Genomic DNA, 19,089 nt, shown 5'->3' with positions numbered 1-19,089 from the left:
CATTAAATTGGTTACTCTAAGACAACAATGAGGTTTGCTTCGCAGCTCAGGCAGCAGAGTGCTTGCCTTGCATTTACCAAGCCCTGGCTTCAGTCCTCAGCACCAATAAGCCAGCGGAGTAGTGCACAGCTCTTATATCTGCTCTTGGGAAGTGGAAGCAGGGGGCTCAGAAGTCCAAGGCTTTTCCCAGCTACTCAGCCTGGTACATGAAACCACATGCACTAGCCCTTGGCCCAGATTTAGATAGCAACTGCAATAATTTATTTATCGTCATTCTCATTGGCACTCTAGTCAGCCTCTCTCTACCAGGTTGTAGGAGGTCTGCTGCTGTGCAGAAGCACCCAGGTTTGAGGAATTTCACTAATGAAGGTATTTCTCTACAAAGAAAAGTCACTACGTGGGGCATAAGCAGGTTTTGGGTTTCAGGTTCTGCCATAATTAGATATAGAATTATTTCCATGATCCTGAGACACACAAGTATCAATGGTTTGGTTCTCAGCAGGCCCTGTTAGGGAGAAAATCCTGCCACCTAACAGCTGACAAGCTCACAGAAATGGAGCTGACTTGTCACAGGCTACAGTACTGGAGGTGAGCGGGGACAGCCCTCTTCTCTGTGGGCCCATTATCTCAAGTGTTTATTGTAGAAGTGGAAAGCTAACACAGACTCATTTTCCTCCTCTCTTGGCATTCTTCTAGTGATTCAATCATTCTTTCTTTATGACTTAGTGGGTAAGAGGAGGCGAAAGAGGAGAAAGAGAAAGCATAAACCCATCCTGACAGTGGGGGTCAGCTCAAATGATGTGGCTGAAGGGGAACACAGCAACACTAGCTCACACAAAACTTCCAGATGTTCTCCCACGCCTTACCAAGAAAAGCAGAACAGACAAAAATCCCTACCATCTGAGGTTGGTAAGAGGCTCAGGGTTCTGGTAAAGACACTGGTCACAGCCCGGAACGGGATTTGAAATCTAGAACCTACATGGTAGAAAGTGAATCCACTCCTGCAAGTTTGTATCCCACAATACACACACATGTAATTAAGAAAAACATTTAAAGAGTATTATTTATTTATTTAATGATATCAGCACCCTGTCAACACACACCAGAAGAGGGCATCAGATCCCATTACAGATGGTTGTGAGCCACTGTGTGGTTACTGGGAATTGAACTCAGGACCTCTATAAGAGCAGGCAACGCTTTTAACTGCTGAGTCATCTCTCCAGCCCAATTAAGAACATTTTTAAAGAAATAAAAATATTTGATAACCTTGAGACTCAAAATCTTGAGGCGATTCTGTTACCCTGAAGTACGCATGGTAAAATCCAGGCAGTTTGCTTTGCTGTACAGACAGGGTCTTACCCAGCCCATGCTGACATGCTTTGTGCTGAGGCCATCTTGAATTCCTCCATCTCCTGAGTTCTGGAGTGACAGGTTTGCACCACCATGCCTCTGACTTTTAAAAACTTCTAAAAGGTTTTCTATTCATCCTTACTTACCAGAGCAAAAGACAAACAAATCAAGTACCAAGCTTTTATACGGAACCCCACAGACACAGACAACTGAAACAGGAAAAGTCTGAATGAAGCCTTGTCAAAAGCCTGGTGTAGTTAGGCATGCCTTTAATTCCAGCACTTGGAAAAAGGAGGCAAGCAGACTTCTCTAAGTTTGAGCCCAGTCTGGTCTTTGCAAGCTCCAGGCCAGCCAGGGTTACACAGTAAGACCCTGTTTCAATAAAACAACACAAAACAAAAGCGTTGCCAAGCTGACCCTGTAAGAGATGGACTAAAGCTGGGGCGTGCCAAGCTCAGACTCAGGCACACCCCACACGCTCCAGTACACAGCCAGAGGCATGCCAGGCATGTCCCAGTCCACTTGCCTGAATGTCAGTGTCTGCCCACAGAAGTAGGTTGGAGCGCTGGAGTAGAGAACGCCCGAGGACTCGGCATCATTCCGGAGGGCTATATTCCTTCGACTGCTCAGACTGTATCCCTCAAAGCCAGTTGTCCACTCTTTCAAGACAAAGACACAAAAAATTATAATGATCTTTTCAAGGGATACACATTGAATAGAACTGAGTCACAGTAACTACTTAGAAAGATCTTGGCTAAATTTAATAAAGATTTAGTAACAGAGAATTGGGCTTAGACCCACAAATTACAAAAAAAAAAGTTTGGTAAATTCCTGTACTATTTGAAAAATTAAATGATGGTCTTCTATCTGAAAAAGAAATTATGTTTAAATTTAATAATTTGAGGTTATTCCAATGTCAATAAGAATGAGTTAATAAGAGGTAGAGACAAGGTTCTGTAATAGAGCATGTATTTATTAGCATGTATGAGGATCTGAGTTTAACCCATAGCACCTCGTTAAAATGAATATATCAAACAATTGGAGAGATCACTCAGCTGTGAAGAACACTCGTGGAGGATCAAAGTTCAGTTCCCAACACCCTTTTCAGTCAGCTTATGGCAGCCTATAACTCTGGTGGCTTCCACAGAACCAGCAAACATGTGAACACATACACACACATCCACAAATAAATATGTATATTAAGATTTATGTATTTATTTTATGTATATGAGTACACTGTAGCTGTCTTCAGACACACCAGAAGAGGGCATCAGATCTCATTACAGATGGTTGTGAGCACCATGTGGTTGCTGGGAATTGAACTCAGGACCTCTGGAAGAGCAGCCAGTGCTTTTAACCATTGAGCCATTTCTCTAGCCCAATATATCTTTTTTTTTTTTTTTTTAAAGATTTATTTATTTATTATATGTGAGTACACTGTAGCTGTCTTCAGACACTCCAGAAGAGGGCGCCAGATCTCATTACAGATGGTTGTTAGCCACCATGTGGTTGCTGGGATTTGAACTCTGGACCTTTGGAAGAGCAGTCGGGTGCTCTTACCCACTGAGCCATCTCACCAGCCCCCAATATATCTTTAAAGAAAAACAAAATAAAGCTACTAAGTGTATAGATACCCAGGTATGTGGCTCATGGCGGTAGCCCACCTACCTGGGAAGCTGAAATGAGACTTGTTGTGTTCAAAATAATGTTGGGCAACACAGCAAGATCCTAACTATTGTAGGAAAAAGAGTATGCCCTTTAAATCAGGAATGGAGGAGAAAGACCAACATCAAGTTTATAAGACTTTTAGAGGGTCTAGAAAAGTCAGTGTCCTAGGCACCATTTTCAGTGTGTGGTTTTAGGTGATACTCAATCGTGACTCCAGAGGCCAGCCTACTACACGGATGTGATGAAAGTCATTTCCAGGAGTGATCTAAGGAAAGGATGGTTCCACAGTCTCTCAATTCAGGATCATCCTTAGGAAAAGTGGTTAGGAATCCCAGCACATGAGGTGAAAAAAAGTTCCTATACCCCATGGAGCTTCAGGTCTGACATGGTAAGAGCATACATACCATGAGGCACCAGTGTGGAGTGCCCTGTCTGGGGAACACTCCAAGGACTCCATTCCTGCCTGCCGTCTCCTCGGGCGCAGACTCTGAATTGATAATCCACATTGGGGTCTATGTGCAACACTATGAATTCCGTTTCAGAACCTACATACACGTCTTCAAAATGATTTGCAGTACATTTTCGGAACTGAAGCCTGTAATCTTGGGCTGTGAAGTCATCATCCACCTATGGAGAAGGATTTAAGTTAGGTAAAATCCAGAGAACCAGGATATCTAGACAACACACAGGTCTATGTGCTGAACAGGGGCAGTATGGACCATTCTGGGGGAAGGCACAGGCAACATGCTATCAATATTTCCTTTCCTTTCCTTTTGTTTGACCTGAGATAGGGTCTTACTATATGTAGCCCAGGCTGGCCTTGAATTCATGGTGATCTTCCTGCCTCAACTTCCCAAAGGCTAGGATTACAGGTTTGCATTATCACACGCAGTTGCTTCTCCTTTCCTTCTTCTCTGAGAGTAAGTCTTATTCTATTTTCCAGCCTGTCCTTGAACTGACCACCCTCCTGCCTTGGTATCCCAATGCTATGTTAGCGTGCCTGGTTCCTTCCTTCTTGCTCTGAATGATTTATCAACAGCCAAGATACAATGACTAATTTGGACATGGTTTCTAATTAAAATATAGTAACTCAGATATACAGATTTAAAGAATATATGTAAAAAAAGTATATTCACACACATATATTTATATAAAAATGTATTTAAAAAAGAAAGAACAGAATTCTTGGAAATACCAAGTGTAAGGAAACTACAGAAATATTTGTTTCGTTATTTTTTTTGCTTTGTTTTGATACATAGTGGTGTGTAGTCCTGGCTGGTTTGGAACTCACTATAAATCAGACTGGCCTCATAGTCACAGAGATACAGCTGTGTTACTGCCTGAGTGCTGGGATTGAGAGTTTGCACCTCCATGACAGTACTATACTTTAGAACTCTTAACAAGTATTAAGATGAACTAAGCTGAAAATGCACTATTATCTTCTGGCTTTTTGAAGCAATAGGAATGGGAGAAATCCTCAGTTCATTAACTGTTACGTTACATGGAAGTGCTTCCCCTGGGGTCTCACTGACGTCAGAGATCCTTCCAAGGGGCTCTGACTGCCAGCACACAAACAAACAAAGCTTGAGCTCTTTATTTGATACAAGAAGAACTATCTTGGTCTACATTTTCTGTGAATTTAATTTTATTTATTAATAGAAAGGAAGGAAGGATGGAAGGAAGGAAGATACACAGACAGACAGCAGGGGGGATTTTTGTTTGGAAAGAGAAAAATGTATTAGGTAAGAAGAATCGTAGAAGTCCCCAGTCACAAGTCCATCACGGTGATACCGCTTCTGCAACTGGCACATACCTTACACCATCGCACTATGATGCCTCCAGGTTTCTCTATTAATTCTTCAATCTGTACTGGTGGGCGGGAAGCTACTGTTCCATGCTTAAAAATGTGGTCTTTCACTATGTTAAGAATGGAATCGTCCAACTGAGCCGACAAACAGGGTACATCAACTAGCAACGGCACTTCTGGTAAGCTGAGGAAACAAAGTTCTAGTGTTTAAACTATGCTTACATGGAGAAGGAAATGAAACGACTATTTTAGACCGGTCACACGCTAGAAGAACACTGAAGGCCTCAACAAATAAGTAAGAAGCTGAAGCCTTTGTTGTGAGGGGCTTTCATCTTCATATTACATAAAGATTCTCTTCCCCAATAACTATAAGCAAGACAAAAAAACTGAAAAGGGTGTGGTAGCACGTGCTTACAATCCCAGCACTCCAGAGACTGAAACACAACAATCACAAGCCAGAGGTTTGCCTGAGCTATATACACAAAAAACACACAAAAAAAGACAAAATTGATAAACTCACAACTATCGAACTTTTATCAAAAGATCTTGTTTACTGAAGTAAGAGTTGATTGCAGTAAGACATTTAAAATGTTTTTCTTATGCAGAGACCATGACAATTCTCTATGTAGTGCTCCCAACTTCACCGTGTGATGCTTTGAAAGCAGGCACCAGAAGTTTTAAATTTAACAATTCTCTTCTCTACTGGACTTGAAAAGAATCTATAATACTATGTCAAAGATTCCAACCACAACTGTTTAACACCAGAAATAACGATAATGGACAGTATAAATTTGAAAAACAGATTCTCTATTTCCTGTAATCACATTTTTTCGACGAAAAATTGAGAGGAAAGCAAAATAAGTACTTAAAAATAAGTCTAAACGAAGAGACAGACTGTCGTTACCTGTCCAGCTGAATGTGCGAGGCCTTTTTGGTAAAGTTCCACAATTTATCACTCTGTTCTTCGATACCACCAAGAATGGCAATCTCACCTACAATTGAGGGTAAGAAAACTAGCTGAGTACAAAACCAGCCACATTTGAAAGTCAGGATTATCCAGTAACCAACAAAGCTCATGTCTATTGGATTTCCAGCTTTGTTCAAAGTTAACTGCTGAGCTATGCACCAACAAACTCTCAAAATGACTTGGTAAGCCAGAGGGAAAAAGGGGGGTTTGGCAAAATTTTGCAAGAGACCAAAGATTCTGCTCTATAACTGAAAATCTAGTTCAACAACCAGTTTTATACAGAGCAGAAGGTCGGGGACATTTCCTCATTCCTATTTATCAATTAAGAGTTTTTCATCCTGTTTTTTCCTTACATTAATATACTAGGGAGAGACATCTGCACACGTGGAGGGAAGAGGACAGCTTGTGTGAGTTACTGCTTTTCACCATGTGAGTTTCAGTGACCTACCTCAGGTTGTCAGGCTTGGCACCAAGCTCCTTCAACACTGAGCCACCTGACCAGTACTTTTTACTGTCTTTTTTTGTTTGTTTTGTTTTGTTTTTTTGTTTTTTGTTTTCCCAAGACAGGGTTTCTTTGTATAGACCTGGCTGTCCTGGAACTCACTTTGTAGACCAGGCTGGCCTCAAACTCAGAAATCCGCCTGCCTCTGCCTCCCAAGTGCTGGGATTTACTGTCTTTTTAAAGGTAAAACATTGAGCAGACATGGTGGCACACGCCTTTAATCCCAGCACTCCCACCAAATTCCTGGCTCCTCTTTGTCAGTTCTAGTAGAAACAAAGTGCTATCTTAAAAGCAACAGTAGGATATAGGACCTTAAACAGCCAAATGATGCCAATGACATACCTGTCATCCTGCCACTTGTGAGACAGTGGCAGGAGGACAGATCTGAGTTTGCGACAAGCCTGTGCTATATAATGAGATCCTGTACACTCACACTATTTGGATCAGAAATTACTCAACACAGCCTAAGAAGGAAGGCTACATAGAGGGGATGGAAATGGCCAGCCTCTACACGGTCCACAATGATGAAAGATATTCTCATATCATCCTGGAGTTTCTAAAAGATTGGGGAGGGTGCATGCACACCATGGCATGCGTATGGAAGTCAGAGGATGACTTACAGTTGGCCCTCTCTCTCTACCATGTGATTCCCAAGATCAAGCTTAGTTCATCAGGCTGGGCAACAAGTACCTTTACCCAATGAGCCATCTTGTTAGCCCCAACTCAAGTTTTCGGGAGAGAATATGACCTTCTTTACTGAAAGAAACACAGACACTCTGAATGCTCCTTCAAAAGAATCTAGGGCCTGGGAGGTAGAGGCAGTGTGATCAGAAGTTCAAGGGCACCTTTAGCTAATAGGAAGTTCAAAGCCAGTCTAGGTTAGGAGACTCTGTCTTCTAAACAAAACAAAAACAAACAAACAAACCTCGGAGGCTGGAGACAGGGCTCAGGGATCAAGAACAATTACTCTTGCAGAAGAACCAGGTGTGTTTCCTAGCACCCACATGGTTCACATTGAAAACTCTATCTTCAGGGGATCCTGTCTCCACAGACACCAAGTATTCCATGGTACACATACATATATTCAGGCAAAACACTTATAAAAATAAACAAAGAGGGCTGGAGAGATGGCTCAGAGGTTAAGAGCACTGACTGCTCTTCTGAAGGTCCTGAGTTCAATTCCCAGCAAACACATGGTGGCTCACCAATCATCTGTCATGGGATCTGATGCCCTCTTCTGTTGTGTCTCATAATCATCCGTTATGAGATCTAGCGCCCTCTTCTGGATTGCCTGAAGACAGCTACAGTGTACTTACATATAACAAATAAATCTTGAAAGAAAGAAAGAAAGAAAGAAAGAAAGAAAGAAAGAGAGAGAGAGAGAAAGGAAGAAAGAAAGAAAGAAAGAAAGAAAGAAAGAAAGAAAGAAAGAAAGAAAGAAAGAGAAAAAAGGAATACCCCCCCACACACACACACACAGAAGCTTTTTATTCCTTGGGAGGAAGAGGGAAGAATTTAAAACTTAAAGTATTTCTGAACTATAAATAAAACCTCAAGCATTAAGTGCAAGGACAAACAAGTATGTGCCTCAAAGGATTTATTTTCAAAAATGAAAGCACAGTCCTCAATGAGATGGGTGTGCACACTCCTGCCCTGTGCTGACCTGCTTCTGGGTCTGTTTCCAAATTCACAGCCTCCGGGGGAAGACGGTCTGTGGTTCTGCTAAAAAGAATGTTCTCAAAGGCACTATTATGTCAGTAAAAGATAAACATGGCTCAGTGAGGATTACAATTAGCTACACAGTAATTGTGAGGCCTGGGCCAGTCTTATTACATAACTCTCACTTGAAACATTCACCCCACTCCTGCCAGTCCTGCTCAGAATCACAGTAGCCTCTTTCCTTTGCTTGATGAATTTCTCTAAGCCTCAGTGGAATCCCCACAGAGGGCTGTCCTGTACTTCTCCAGACAGAGTCCTTTGTTCTTAAGGTTTTAGATCTTACTCAGCATGACTCTCACGAATTACAAACCCCAAGAAACACAACTTTTTTTTTTTGTTTTTTCGAGACAGGGTTTCTCTGTGTAGCCCTGGCTGTCCTGGAACTCACTCTGTAGACCAGGCTGGCCTCGAACTCAGAAACCCTCCTGCCTCTGCCTCCCGAGTGCTGGGACTAAAGGCGTGCGCCACCACTGCCCGGCTGGGACTGAAAATATAATGCCTGAGCCAGTCAGACGGCTCAGCAGGTAAAGCATCTGCCACCAAGCCTGCTGCCCTGAGAGCTGTATCTCTGGGATACGTAAGACAAAAGTTTAGAACTAACATTTCTGAATTATAAAAAACCTCAAGCATTAAGTGCTAGGACAAATAAGTATGTGCCTCACAATCTAATTATGTATTAGATACCATAGCACCTTCTGGAACAATCACTCTATGGTCCTGTATTATAAACTATTTCAAGGCAAAAACATCCCAGGGACTCTTCAGATGGTAAGAAATCTGCTAGCATCCTACGAAATCACCCAGGCATCAATCGGAGTGTAAGGATTTAACAGGTTCCCTTTATCCCACCTTCTCGGACCAGGTCATCTGCAGTGTTGACCCCATGCTCTATGAGCTTCTGGCAGTCATCTAGTGGTTTGATGGTCTCCTGTTCAATGGTGTCCACCTCTTGCAAAAGGGTCACCAATCGCTCATCCAATAGCTTCCCAAGGGTTCCTTTTAAATCACTAAAATGCTGTTTGAGGACATCTCTTGTCTGTGAAGCACTCTCCTTTATCTAAAAAGAAAATAAAAACTCAAGTTCAGAATCTTTACACAGAGTTAGCCTACAGGCATCATTCATAATTACCAAATTGTATCACACAACCACCATCTTCCACTCATTAAAAAAAGACTGTATGTTATACTAGGATTGAACCTATGGCCTCATGTACACTAGGCAAGCATTCTACTGCTGAGTTATTATATAACCACAGTGCTCCCTTCCCTTGCTTTTCTTAATTAAGACGAGATCTAACCACATAACCTTCGTTACATAGTAAGTTTATAATCTTTTTTTTTGTTTTGTTTTTGTTTTTGTGAGACAGGGTTTCTCTGTGTAGCCTTGGCTGTCCTGGAACTCACTCTGTAGACCAGGCTGGCCTCGAACTCAGAAATCCTCCTGCCTCTGCCTCCCGAGTGCTGGGATTAAAGGCGTGCGCCACCACGCCCGGCAAGTTTATAATCTTACCTTCTAAGTGCTAGGATTATAGGGTGCATCATCAACCTAGATCACGCTTGTTTAAAAAGAAGTGTAGGGGATGAGAGGGTCTTCAGTATAGCTCTGGTTGGCCTGGAGCTTGCTCTGATCCTGTGACCCTCTGACCTCAGCTTAGCAGAAAATTTTAATGTAGCTAAGCATGGGAGAACACGCCTATAATACCAGCACTCAGAAGGCTGAGGTTAAATGCTCATAAATTTGAAGCTTGCTCTCACAAGAAATTTTTTGTTAATTGAGTTATATACACTCAAGGTACACTGTGTTTTGATACACATACAAGCAGTTGATACTTCTGTCAAGCTAATCAATGTATCCATCTTTTGACATAGTTACTTTATTTATTTTTTCCTCTTTTTGTGTGTGTGTGTGGGGGGGGGGGCAAAGTTTCCCTGTATTGCTTTGACTGTTCTGGAACTCAATCTGTAGACCAAGCTGGCCTCAAACTCAGATCCAAGAGTGCTGAAACGAAAGATGTGAGCCACCACACCTGGTTTGATGTAATTAAAGAAAACTTTTAAAACTGTATGGAGAGGGAGAGAAAGAGAGGGAGAGGGAGAGGGAGACGGAGAGGGAGAGGGAGAGGGAGAGGGAGAGGGAGAGGGAGAGAGAGAGGGAGAGAGAGAGAGAACACATTTGTAAGGAATGTGTGTACAGAGCTCCTGGGCCTTCACCTGTATGTAGAAGTCTGAGGATGACCTTTGAGGGTCAGTTATCCCCCTCCACCATGTGGGCCTCAAGGACTGAACTCAGGTTTTTGGACTTGAAGCAAGCACCTTTATCCAACAAGCCATCTTGCCAACCCAATGATTAATTTCTGTGGTAAGAACACTGAAGCTCTCTCTTAGCAATTTGCAAAATACAATATAGTTTAGGCCACAGTCCCTATACATTAATGCTCCAGAATATGTTCATCCCATCACAGAAACACTGTACCGTGGTATCACGTGTCACTATTTCTCCCAACTGTGCTCCTGCTGACCAGTATTCTACTGCATGCTCCTATGAATCGGGACCTTTTCAGATTCCACAGAAATGAGATCATGGAATCCTTCCCTCCTGTTTGCTTGTTTCACGTAGCCTCTTGATGACAAGCATGTGTCACCATAATCAGCTTTGTTATTGCTGCTGCTGTTATTTTTTTTAAATCTGCTTTACTTTTATGTCTGTCTGTCTGTCTGTCTGTCTGTCTTCGTAAGAGCACGCACGCACTCACGCATACGTGCAGGGGCACAGATGTCTTCCTAGATCACTGTTCATTTCACTTTGGTGAACACAATCTCCCACTAATCACAAACCTCAGTGATTGGTGGGACAAGCTGGCCGATAACCGGATCGAGTTGTGATTATGAAATGTTCTTTGCAAAGGGATTCTGTGTGCTCGCTGCTAACTCAGACTGCAGGGTTGAGACTAACTAGACACAGCTTAGGAGGAGCAGGAGGGACATATGCTCATAACTCTTACTTGTCACAGGCACATTGGTGAGTCTGCCCACATTTTAAGATGCACTGTCCTCGGTCCACAGAGCCAAGTTCAAAAATCTTGGTGCTAGGAGTTATGACAGAAAAGTCTTTGTATCTCACATATATTCTGAAAGCAAATAAGCTGTTTGTAGTCACCAGATGTTTTATAAAATGTAATGGATAAAACACAGTCCATTTCCTCTCAAATACAGATTCCTCTCAAATACAGATTCAATCTCCAGCAATAAAGGCGCACGCCTTTAATCCCAGCACTTGGGAGGCAGAGGCAGGCAGATTTCTGAGTTCGAGGCCAGCCTGGTCTACAGAGTGAGTTCTAGGACAGCCAGGGCTATAAAGAGAAACCCTGTCTAAAACCAAAAAAAACAAAAAAAACAAAAAAAACAAAAAATACCAAAAAAACAAAAAAAGAGCTCCCCAAACCATCATTTTGTTTTACAAACCATAGTAGTTTTATGATATAGTCTATACTATTCTTAATTCTTCATCCTCTTGCCAGCCTTCTCTTGACTGGAGTATTAACATGTGCACACACACACCTACCAAGAATGAATAATATATACATATACGTGTGTGTGTGTGTGTGTGGCAGCACAAGCCCTTAATCTAGCACTTGGGAAGCAGAGGTAGGTGGATCTCTGAGTTCAAGGCCAGCCCGGTCTACAGAGCTAATTCCAGAATAGGTTACACAGAGAAACCCTATCTTGAAAAACCAAAAAAATAAAATAAAAAACTACAGAAAGAGCCGGGTGTGGTGGCGCACGCCTTTAGTCCCAGCACTCGGGAGGCAGAGGCAGGCGGATTTCTGAGTTCGAGGCCAGCCTGGTCTACAAAGTGAGCTCCGGGACAGCCAGAGCTACACAGAGAAACCCTGTCTCGAAAAACCAAAAAAAAAAAAAAAAAAAAATTTCAGGTTCTGGGGCTGGGGCTGAGATGTAGCTCAGTTGGGGGAGTATTTGCCTAGCATGCATGAAGCTGAACATGGGGGGACCTACCTGCAGTTTGGAGGGGTGAAAGAAGAAAGATCAGAAGTTCAGGATCCTCTTGAACTACATATGAGATTGAGGCTTGGTATCCATGAGATCTTGTCTTTCAAAATAACAACAACAACAACAAAATGCATCAGGTCTAGAGCCTGATACTGTGCGTTACTAACAATATAAAAGTCATAAGACTTTCTTTCTGTAGTTTTTTTTTTTTTTTTTTTGTGGTTTTTCGAGACAGGGTTTCTCTGTGTAGCTCTGGCTATCCTGGAACTCACTTTGTAGACCAGGCTGGCCTCGAACTCAGAAATCCGCCTGCCTCTGCCTCCCGAGTGCTGGGACTAAAGGCGTGCGCCACCACGACCGGCAGAACCTGAATTTTTTAAGATCATGGTTGATTTATAAATGTAATGTAGGTAGAATAAAGTCCACTATGCCACATTTCAGACCTTCCTCTAAGAGGAAACTCTGCACTTGAGCAGTGAACCAGCAAGGCCCTGCCTGGCTCTTTAACGGATACAGCATATGCAGGAAGTACCCTGGTTAGGTAAAGTCAATTTCCTCTTTAGAAAGAATTCAAAAGCTCCCTCAGAAATTGCAAGCCCATGTTATTATGTTGGTTTTGTCTCAGAACCTTAGGGGAAAGAGGAAGTATGTAAACATTAGTGAGGACTGTGGAGGGAAGCCTCCATGTCCAAACCCGCCCCCCAGGCGCTCGCCGGGCATGCACGTGGTGTCTGTTGTTCATAGAACACCAACCACTGCCTTTTCAAACCTCCTTGGTTTCCCCTTAGATCATTTTCTTCTTCCAAAAAACAGCTCACAATTTAAAGCTCAGTCAGCATTAATCTAAGCATAGTAATCAAGTATCAAGTTTCTTGGCTTTATGAAAACAGTTCACTGATGAGTGTCCCAGTTTGAGGTGGGCTAATGTGTTTCCTCTTATCTGACTACAGCATCATACCTGCACAGTCTACAATGGAGGGAAAAAACTCAAGCCACTTAGAAAGACTTCACTGTGCCCCACATCTGTGTCCAGGAGCCATGTTCTTGCTACCGAGGTGATTTTGACTTACAAATGTGATTTTAACAAGTTCCAAGCATGATGGCACACTTCTGTAACCCAAACACTCAAATGTAGAGGCAAGAGCCAGAGATCTATTGAGTAAGTTCCAGAGTAGCCAGTGCTATACTAGGAAACAATGCCGATAGTTCTAGGCCAGCCAAGAGAGAAAGAAAGTATAAATGGCAGGCAACTCAAGGACTCCAGGAGGAAACTGTAATGTATACAGTTTCTATTCATCAGTCACATTCTGAACTCCTACTGAAGCCTCCAGTGTGACAGATCATTAAAACTCTTCTCTTCTCCTCCTTTCCTTTCTCTCTTTCTCTCTCTCTGGCCCTAGCTGTCCCGGAGCTCACAGAGATCTATCTGCCTGCCTCTGCCTCCTCAGTGCTGGATTAAAAGTTTGCTGTCATCCTTGCAAGATTATTAAAAGTGACAAGATTATTTAAGCTCACTGTTTAAGCTTTTGAAGTTAACAGGATGATGAGCTCACAAAATACTATCCATTGATACAAACAACACACAACCGACCTACTTTCCTCCAGAGTTTAGTTATCAAAAGGTCATAAAGTCGGGGCTGGAGAGATGGCTCAGCAGTTAAGAACACTGGCTGGTCTTCCAGAGGACCCAGGCTTAATTCCCAGCATCTACATGGTAGCTCACAAGACTCCAGCTGCAGAGTATCTGACACCTTCACACAGCTATACATGCAGGCAAAACACCAATGCACATAAAATAAATAAGTCATTTAAAAAGTTCATAAAATGTATTTTTTAAAGATTTATTGATCGCCGGGCAGTGGTGGCGCACGCCTTTGATCCCAGCACTTGGGAGGCAGAGGCAGGGGGATTTCTGAGTTGGAGGCCAGCCTGGTTTACAGAGTGAGTTCCAGGACAGCTAGGGCTACACAGAGAAACCCTGTCTCAAAAAAACAAAACAAAACAAAAAACAAACAAACAAACCGAGAGATTTATTTATTTATTTTATGTATATGAGCACACTGTAGCTGGCTTCAGACACACCAGAAGAGGGCGTCAGATCCCATTACAGATGGTGGTGAGCCACCATGTGGTTGCTGGGAGTTGAACTCAGGACCTCTGGAAGAACAGTCAATACTCTTAACCCCTGAGCCATATCCCCAGCCCCTATAAAATGTATTTAAACCTTAATTAAGACCACACCTTTAATCCTAGCACTCAGGAGGCAGAGTCAGATGTGATAAGACAGTGTCTGGCTAAGTAGCCTTGGCCTGGAACTCATTATGTAGCCCAGGCTACCCTTATACTCCTAGAAATCCTCCTCCCTCAGCTTTAGTGATAAGATTATGAATGTGCTGCACTGAAGAACTAACACCTTCTAATCTGCTGAACTTTTGCAGTTTATTATCCAGCAGGAGACAGATGTTTAACTCTAGATTAACTGCATTAATGAAGAAAATGCACATCATCAAGATTACAATCTAAGAAGGATCTCTGCAAAACTACACCCACACATTCATAAAGGCTCTCATTTACATGTTTACTGAGTTTATTATGTGCCAGGAATCTGGGTTGTAAAAACGATTAAGGTGGAGCTGGAGAGCTGGCTCAGTGGTTAAGAGCACTGGCTGCTCTTCCAGAGGACCCAGGTTTAATTCCCAGCACCCACATGGCAGCTGTGTGAGCATACCTTCTGGAACCCCAGTTTCAGGGGGTCTGATACCCCCGCATAGACAAAAACGCAGGCAAAACACTAATGCACAGAAAAGTTAATCAATTAACTAAAATAACCCAAAAACAAAACAATAACTATGTCATGATCTTGACCTTAAAGAACTCATTCTCTGGACGTGGTGACACATCACTCACAAGCACAGCATTCAAGAGCCTGGGGCAGGAATACCTCAAGTTTCAAGCCAGCCTACCTTACAAAACAAAAACCTTTCATTTTGGAAAAGGAGACAGAAGGTTTTACACACTAGTAACTGTAATAAAATATATTAAGTTCTTATATAAATGGGACAGCCAAAAACTACCACCAAAATTTAAAAAGGGCATTTTGTTGGGGAAAAACATAGCAGACATTTAAAAAATAAGCTGTCAGTAGAAGCAAAAGATGTCACCTTGAACAACAATTTATAGTAGTTTTATTGTGGCTAATATTAATTGAGAACATCCTATAGTCCTGGGCATTGTGCTAAACATTTTAAATAGCCCTATTAAATGTTTTACTTACAATTCTGTGTGTGTATGATAGAAGCGGGCACACACTGCGTCAGTATACAGGTAAAGGTCAGAGGATAGCTGTGGATTAGGTTCTCTTCTTCCATTTTTTCGCATGTTCCAGAGATCAAATTCATGTCCTCAGACATGGGCAGCAAGCACTGGACTTGCTGAGTCATCTCACTGGCCACAGTACATCTTCTTTTATGTTACTTACTTTTTTGTTTTCTGAGACAGGCCTCTCTCTATGCAGACCCAGCTGGCTTCAAACTCAGATACTCACCTGCGTCTGCCTCCTGTGTTGAGTTTAAAGGGCCGCCACCAAGCCCAGCTCTACTTCAGTTCCCACACTGGTCAGGTAAAGTAAGCAGTATTTTTAACCTTCATTTACAGATAAGGAAACTGAAGATCAAGTTTGTCTGGCAGTGGTGGCGCACGCCTTTGATCCCAGCACTTGGGAGGCAGAGGCAGGTGGATTTCTGAGTTAAAGGCCAGCCTGGTCTACAGAGTGAGTTCCAGGACAGCTAGAGCTATACAGAGAAACCCTGTCTCAAAAAACCAAAAAAAAAAAGAGAAAAAAAAAAGAAAAAGAAAAAGTCACATTTTAAATTTTATTAGATTTCCTGACTAAAAAGGATAGGCAAAATAACTGTGATAACTAGAGGCTCACTTACAGCTCTCAATAATAAAAGATTATCCCTACACTTGATGGACTATGTAGGAAGCAAATTAGCTGTACTTTCAGTTTAAAAATAAACACAGTTTTTCTCTATTAAAATTATATATATGATGGGAGCTAAAGAGATGACTTGTGGTTAAGAACACATGCTAGTCTTGGGAAAGATCTGGGCTCAGTTCCCAACACCCACATGGTTCCTAAAACCTATCTGTAACTCTAGTTCTAGAGGATCAGATGGCCTCTACAGGCGCTACAAGGACGTGATGCAAAGGTATGCAGGTAAACACCATGTACATAAAATACATCTCACACACACATACACACACATACACACACACACACGGACTGGAGGGATAGCTCAGAAGCTACAAGTCCTCAGTGCTCTTCTAAAGGAACAGGAGTCAGTTCCTAGCACCTGCATCTCTCACAATCACAATCAGTGTAACTTCAGTTCCAATGGCTCTAACATCCTCTTCTGGCCTAGGCAGATCCTGCATGAATGTGGGTGCACAGACATCCATTTGTGCCCATGCCCCCGCCCCCCAACATTCTCTCAAAAATAAATACAGACTGTGTGGTAGTGGTGCAGGACTTTAATCACAGCACCACTGGGAGGCAGAGGCAGGTGGATCTCTGAGTTCGAGTTCAGCCTGGTTTACAGATTGAGTTCTAGGACAGCCAGGGCTACACAGAGAAACTCATCTCAAAAAAACAAAACAAAAAACAAAACAAAACAAAACAAAAAACCCAAGAGTAAGAAAAAAAGTATGTATATATTATAATCCATATTAAAAACAAACTACAAGTAGCTTACAGACTTCTAAGACTGTGGGATGGAGAGGAAGCTCAGCGATTAAGAAGCACACTTGCTGGTCTTGCAAAGGACTAACGTTCAATTCCCAGCACACACAGAGAGTCAGGTCACAATTATCTGTGAATACAATGCTCCCTGAAAATCTCTGTGTGGACCTGGCTAGCCTTGAACTCACAGAGAGCCACATGAGTCTGCCTCCCAAGTACTATGATTACAGGCATATGCCACCATGACTGTCTTAAAATAAATAAAATGAAATAAAGGCCATTTGTGAGCTGGTAATGAATCTCAGTTGGTAGAGTATTTGCATAACATACACAAGGGAGCAACATCCAAGCCTGGACAAATATTCTTAATAAATGCTTATACTGTTAGTCAAAAGAAAAAACATTTCTCATCTCTGTAGAATATGCACTGACAGATACATCAAAATGTTTATTAACCACAGCTATCTGTGACTGTAATTATAGCTTATTTCCAAATGATTTTATTTGTTTCTAGTTTTTCCTAAATCCAGATTTAGATATTTTCTTAAGATACTATAACAGTGTTATGCTGTACCAAGATACATCTAAACAGATTCCTACACTGTCTTGAAAACAGTAACAGAAAGGGAAGTGAAAGATAAAGGCGGCAATAATTGCTTTCCTTTCTTCACTGAGCTAAGACTTCCTGTATTAGTTTTCTGAAATAACCTATGTTTTTCTTCATAAGTCTTTAGTTTACTGTGTGTTTTCAAATCCCGTGGGAATAAAGAGCTATCGAGAACCTAGTATTATACAAAAGGAAAACAAACAAGCAAACAAAAACACCAACCCCCCCAAACAACAACAACAAAAAAAAAAAACCCCAAGGGTGGTAATTAACTCTTCAAAAAGTAATCTGAAATCAATTTTTTTTTTTTAAAGATTTATTTATTATATGTAAGTACACTGTAGCTGTCTTCAGACACTCCAGAGGAGGGCGCCAGATCTCGTTACGGATGGTTGTGAGCCACCATGTGGTTGCTGGGATTTGAACTCTGGACCTTTGGAAGAGCAGTCGGGTGCTCTTACCCACTGAGCCATCTCACCAGCCCGAAATCAATTTTCTAAAACAAAACCAATACTAAGCTAGGTAGATCACTGCTGGACAGTCACTAACAGGACTAGACAAGAGAGTGTTCTGAGCCCAGGGAGAGAGAACTCAGTGAGACCCTGCCTCAAACACAAAAGCAAACTGCGTGTCTGCAGCACTGTCTATCATGCCAGCTCTCTTAAGACTGAGACACAGCCGGGCATGGTGTCGCACGTCTTTAATCCCAGCACTTGGGAGGCAGAGGCAGCCGGATTTCTGAGTTTGAGGCCAGCCTGATCTACAGAGTGAGTTCCAGGACAGCCAGGGCTACACAGAGAAACCCTGTCTCGAAAAAACCAAAAAAAAAAAAAAAAAGAAAGAAAGAAAAAAAAAGACTGAGACAGAAAAACAACAGTTAGAACCCACTGCACTGGACAGTGAGTTCTAGACCCATCGGAGAGACAATGAAACCATACTTCAAAGACCGACCAACCGAAGAAAAAAACATACAAAAATAAATTATAAGTAAAAACTCACAGAAAGGTATCCACTGACTAGCCACATTAGAATATAAAAGATGCTAACCAGAATGATGACATGGAATGATTGGGGCAGAACTGCTAGCAGGAGTTCAAGTCTGCCCTATAGGTCTTACTGTCACTAAAGACATGCTAGCTAGGTAAGCGCTATTCATCTGGAAATGTGGATGCAAGCCTTTGGTCCCAGAACCTGAAAGACAGCAGGTGGATCTCTGTGACCTTGAGGCCAGCCTAACATGGCCTATATAGTGAACTCCAAAACAGCCAGAGCTCTTTAGTGTGACCCAGTCTCAAAAACAAAACAAAACACCCCAAAAATATTAAAATAAAATTATCAGTTATTCAGTTGCATGGTCTGATATTTTCAACACTGTTTTGAGACAGTCTCACTAGGTCTCTCAGACTAGTGTGGAATTCAGCAGCCTCCTCCTCCTCCTCCTCCTTGAGCCTCCTAAGTGCTAGGATTTCCAAAATGCGCCACCATGCCTAAACAACATTTCAATCTTGAATGAAAAAAAAAATGCAACATATAAAAATCATCTTAGTTTAAACCAAAGAGATTAGAGAAGATTTGCTGAAGTGAAGTGGTCACTCTGAGTACTTTAATATATATTCTCAAATTTTATATTCTTTTTATTTCATTTATTCTTCTTGTTTTATTTGTATGTACGTATGTGTTTGTGTGTGTGTGTGTGTGTGTGTGTGTGTGTGTGTATGTA

The 19,089-nt window shown here is 42.0% G+C and overlaps 1 protein-coding gene across 2 annotated transcripts in view; it reads right to left on the bottom strand.

Moving 5' to 3' along the window:
* Window positions 1-19,089, bottom strand: part of Crlf3 (cytokine receptor like factor 3) — a 32,632-nt gene that overhangs the window by 7,028 nt on the left and 6,515 nt on the right. For both annotated transcript variants that reach the window (XM_021176551.3, XM_021176552.2), the window contains exons 2-6: window positions 8,863-9,070; window positions 5,730-5,817; window positions 4,832-5,009; window positions 3,423-3,645; window positions 1,877-2,009 (exon numbers count right to left, since the gene is read on the bottom strand). In XM_021176551.3, the coding sequence (XP_021032210.1) occupies window positions 1,877-2,009; window positions 3,423-3,645; window positions 4,832-5,009; window positions 5,730-5,817; window positions 8,863-9,070 (830 nt within the window). The remainder of the gene's footprint in view (window positions 1-1,876; window positions 2,010-3,422; window positions 3,646-4,831; window positions 5,010-5,729; window positions 5,818-8,862; window positions 9,071-19,089) is intronic.

This window comes from Mus caroli, unplaced genomic scaffold (genome assembly GCF_978045245.1).
Source record: "Mus caroli unplaced genomic scaffold, Mus_caroli_1 scaffold_13, whole genome shotgun sequence".
NCBI classification, from domain to species: domain Eukaryota; kingdom Metazoa; phylum Chordata; class Mammalia; order Rodentia; family Muridae; genus Mus; species Mus caroli.
This window is presented reverse-complemented; position numbering and strand designations above follow the sequence as displayed.